This window comes from Nicotiana sylvestris, chromosome 10, assembly GCF_000393655.2.
Source record: "Nicotiana sylvestris chromosome 10, ASM39365v2, whole genome shotgun sequence".
NCBI lineage: Eukaryota > Viridiplantae > Streptophyta > Magnoliopsida > Solanales > Solanaceae > Nicotiana > Nicotiana sylvestris.
Genome location: NC_091066.1, coordinates 89,888,838 through 89,892,525, shown reverse-complemented (window position 1 = coordinate 89,892,525; position 3,688 = coordinate 89,888,838). Strand labels below are relative to the sequence as shown.

The window sequence follows — 3,688 nt, the reverse complement described above, 5'->3', positions numbered from 1 at the left end:
CCCACTACAGTGATGCTGCAGCTGGATGATGATCTTATGTTTATCCCGATGGGGGCAATTAAGGATGTGTTGTTGCACTCGGAAAGTTTACTTTCCCAGCAAATTTTATCATCTTGGACTATAAGGATGATAAGCTAGTTCCTATCATCTTGGGATGACCTCTTTTGGACACTAGAGATGCAATCATCAAAGTCCAAGAAGGTAAGATGATCATGAGGGTGGAGAAAGAAGAAGTTGTCTTCAATGCGTATCGAGCCATTCAGTTTCCTCGTTGCTATGAGGATCTTGCAATGATTTTTGTAGTGGAGGTAAATGAACCAACTATGTAGATAATTGTATTTAAATAAGATGCACTTGAAAAGGAATTGATATTGTTTAATCATGTGGAACTTTAAGAAGAAGTTAAGGAGATGATGCAAATTCGGGATGCATCTTGCGAATACACGAGAGAAAGATCCCAGTTTGAGCCTATGGATCGGCCAATCAACCTGCCTCTAAACCCTCTATTGAGGAGGTCCCAAAACTGGAACTTAAACTCTTACTCTTTCATCTTCATTATGCATATCTGGGAAGTTCGAACACTTTTCCTACGATTGTTTTTTCTTATTTGTTTAACTTGCAGGAAGAAAAGCTATTGAGAGTGCCTAGAGAGCACAAGTGTGCCATTGGTTGGACAATGTCTGACATCAAGGGTTTTACCTCCCCATTCTGCATGCACAAAATACTCATGAAGAAGGGAAAAAGCCTAGTGTGGAACATCAACACCTCCTAAATCCATTCATGAAAGAGGTAGTAAGAAAAGAATTGATTAAGTGGCTCGACGCATAGCGTAGTATTTTATATCTCCGACAGTATATGGGTAAGCCATGTCCAATGTGTACCTAAAAAGGGGGGGGGGGGTAATGACTGTTGTAGTAAATGAACAAAATGAATTAATCCCAACTAAGTTTGTGTCTAGTTGGCGAATATGCATGGACTACAGGAAGTTGAATAATTCTACACGAAAAGATCACTTTACCCTCCCCTTAATTGATCAAATGCTTGATAGGTTAGTCGGACAGGTATACCATTGTTTCCTCAATGACTATTTAGGGTATAATCAGATTGTATTGCCTTAGAAGATCAATAAAAGACCATTTTACATGTCTTTATGGCACTTATGCATTTAAGAGTATGCCATTCGGGTTATGTAATGCACCTGCATCTTTTCAAAGGTGTATTTCACCGATACAGTGGAATGATTTGTAGAAGTCTTTATGGATGATTTTTCTGTGTTTGTAGAAGTCTTTATGGATGATTGTTTTGATGAATGCTTGACCAATATTGCTAAAGTGCTTTCTAGGTGCGAGGAGACTAATCTTGTACTGAATTGGGAAAAGTGTCATTTCATGGTACGTGAAGGCATAGTGATGCTGCACAAGTTTTTTAGAGATGGACTGGAAGTTGACAAAGCTAAGGTGGTAGGAATTGAAAAGTTGCCACCACTAATTTCAGCGAAAGGAGTTTGAAGTTTTCTAGGACATGCAGGTTTTTATCACTGATTCATAAAGGATTTCTCAAAAAATTTCTTTCCATTGTGCAAGTTGTTAGAGAAGGATGTGCCATTCAAGTTTGACGATGCTTGTCTGAAGTCATTTGAGGAGCTGAAAAAGAAATTAGTAAGTGCACCAATCATAGTGGCTCCTGACTGAAACGAGACATTCGAGATGATGTGTGATGCCAGTGATGGCGCAATTGGGGTCGTATTGGGCCAAAGGAGGAGAAACGTATTTCACTCCATTTACTACGCAAGCAAGACTCCTACTTCTGATCAAATAAATTATACTATAATAGAAAAGGAGTTTCTTATTGTAGTGTGGGTGTTCGATAAATTTTGGTCTTACTTGGTTGCCACCAAAGTCATCGTCTGCGTAGATCATTCAGCCATCAGGTATTTGTTCAAAAAGAAAAATTCTAAACCAAGGCTAATCCTTTGGGCTTTACTCTTATAGGAATTTGACTTGAAGATTCAAGACCGTAAAGGAACAGAGAATCAAGAGGTCGATCACTTGTCCAGTTTAGAAACTCGTAATCATGTAGCTAAGGGAGATGTCATCAAGAAAACCTTCCCGGATGAGAAATTGTTGGCCATTACTAGTGGGGAGATGCCATGGTATGCAAATTTTGTGAATTATCTAGCAAGTGGAGAAATGCCGCTTAACCTTGAACCTCATGCTAAAAAGACATTCTCACGAGATGTGAGATCATATGTGTGGGATGAGCCATTTTTTTTCAAATCATGTGATGATCAGTTGATGAGAAGATGTGTGCCCGAGTCTGAGAAAAATGATATTTTACATGATTGTCATGTGTCTCCCTATGCATGTAGGTGACAAAACGGCAGCGAAGTGTTGTATTTGAGTTTCTATTTCTCTAGGTTGTTTAAAGATTCTCATGAGTTCATAAAGAAGTGTGATAGATGACAGAGAACGGGAAAGATTCCACAAAGATATGAGATTCCATTGCATGGTATTATGGAAGTTGAAATTTTTTACGTTTAGGGAATTGACTTCATGGTTCTATTCCCCTCGTCCAATGGGTACAAATACATTTTGGCAGTTGTTGACTATGTGCTGAAGTGGGTAGAGACAATTGCTCTTCCTACCAATGATGTCAAGGTTGTGGCGAACTTTGTGAAGAAGCATATCTTTACAAGGTTCGACACCCCGAGAGTGTTGAAAAGTGATGGGGGCACCCATTTCTGTAACAAGCTGCTGGATAATCTCCTAGCAAAATACGGGGTCAAACACAAGGTTGCGACCGCCTACCATCCTCAGACTAGAAGGCAAGTTGAAGTGTCAAATAGAGAGATAAAGCATATTCTTGAGAAGATAGTTGGTGCAAGTAGAAAAGATTGGGTTGTCAAGTTTGATGATGCTCTATGGGCATACCAGACTGCTTACAAAACTTCAATCAGAGCCTCTCCTTACAAGCTGGTTTATGGGATGGCATGTCATTTGCGGGTGGAAATTGAGCGCAAGGCCATTGGGTGATAAAGAATTTGAAATTTGATGTGGAATTAGTGGATGAAAATTGGTCGTTGCAATTGAACAAGCTTGATGAATTTTGCTTCCACGGATATGAGAATGCCAAGTTGTATAAAAAAATACCAAGCATTGGCATGATAAGAATATTCACAATCGTGAGTTCGAGCCAGGACAATTGGTTTTCTTATTCAATTGGAGGTTAAGACTCTTTCTCGGGAAACTCAAATCGAGATGGTGGGACCCATTTGAGGTAGTAAGAGTTACTCCGCAAGGTGCAATTGAGCTACATATCATAGATACCGAGAGAACGTTCTTGGTGAATGGATAAAGAGTAAAGCACTATTATAGAGGTGACTTTACACTCGCCAACGATTAGGTGAGATTCTACGTCGTTCCATGATTTTAAATCAGATATTTATGGGAGGAAACCCGTGGTGATGTTGTATTCGTCATGCCATAACGCTAACTAAGGCGCTTATCGGGAGGCAACCCAATTCTTAAAGTAGTTTAGCATAGTTTCCTTTTTTGTTTTTGATTCTTAGGGAACTCACGAGTTGGTTTGAGTGATTAAAGTTGTTGATTAGGTACGAGTGTGCACAATTGAAAGCAAGTGATCGGGACTCAAAAATGAAATGAAAAAGTATAAAATCATGCCCCAAAGA

At 39.3% G+C, this 3,688-nt stretch overlaps 1 protein-coding gene across 1 annotated transcript; it reads left to right on the top strand.

The window, feature by feature from the left end:
- Positions 1–212: 212 nt before the first annotated feature.
- On the top strand, positions 213–3,032 carry LOC138879663 (uncharacterized). Its single transcript, XM_070159283.1, has 6 exons — positions 213–308; positions 623–692; positions 1,282–1,457; positions 1,551–1,658; positions 1,992–2,237; positions 2,541–3,032. Exons 1-6 carry the CDS (start codon positions 213–215, stop codon positions 3,030–3,032), a joined length of 1,188 nt encoding a protein of 395 aa, XP_070015384.1.
- Positions 3,033–3,688: the final 656 nt, after the last annotated feature.

Bases quoted from the DNA above. Each gene is read 5' to 3' on its own strand.
- LOC138879663 (XM_070159283.1), top strand. From the start codon at position 213: ATGAGGGTGGAGAAAGAAGAAGTTGTCTTCAATGCGTATCGAGCCATT. The intron at 693-1,281 runs GTTTTACCTCCC...CTGTGTTTGTAG, and splicing joins GACAATGTCTGACATCAAGG to AAGTCTTTATGGATGATTGT. The intron at 2,238-2,540 runs GTGAGATCATAT...TTTTACGTTTAG, and splicing joins AAAAGACATTCTCACGAGAT to GGAATTGACTTCATGGTTCT.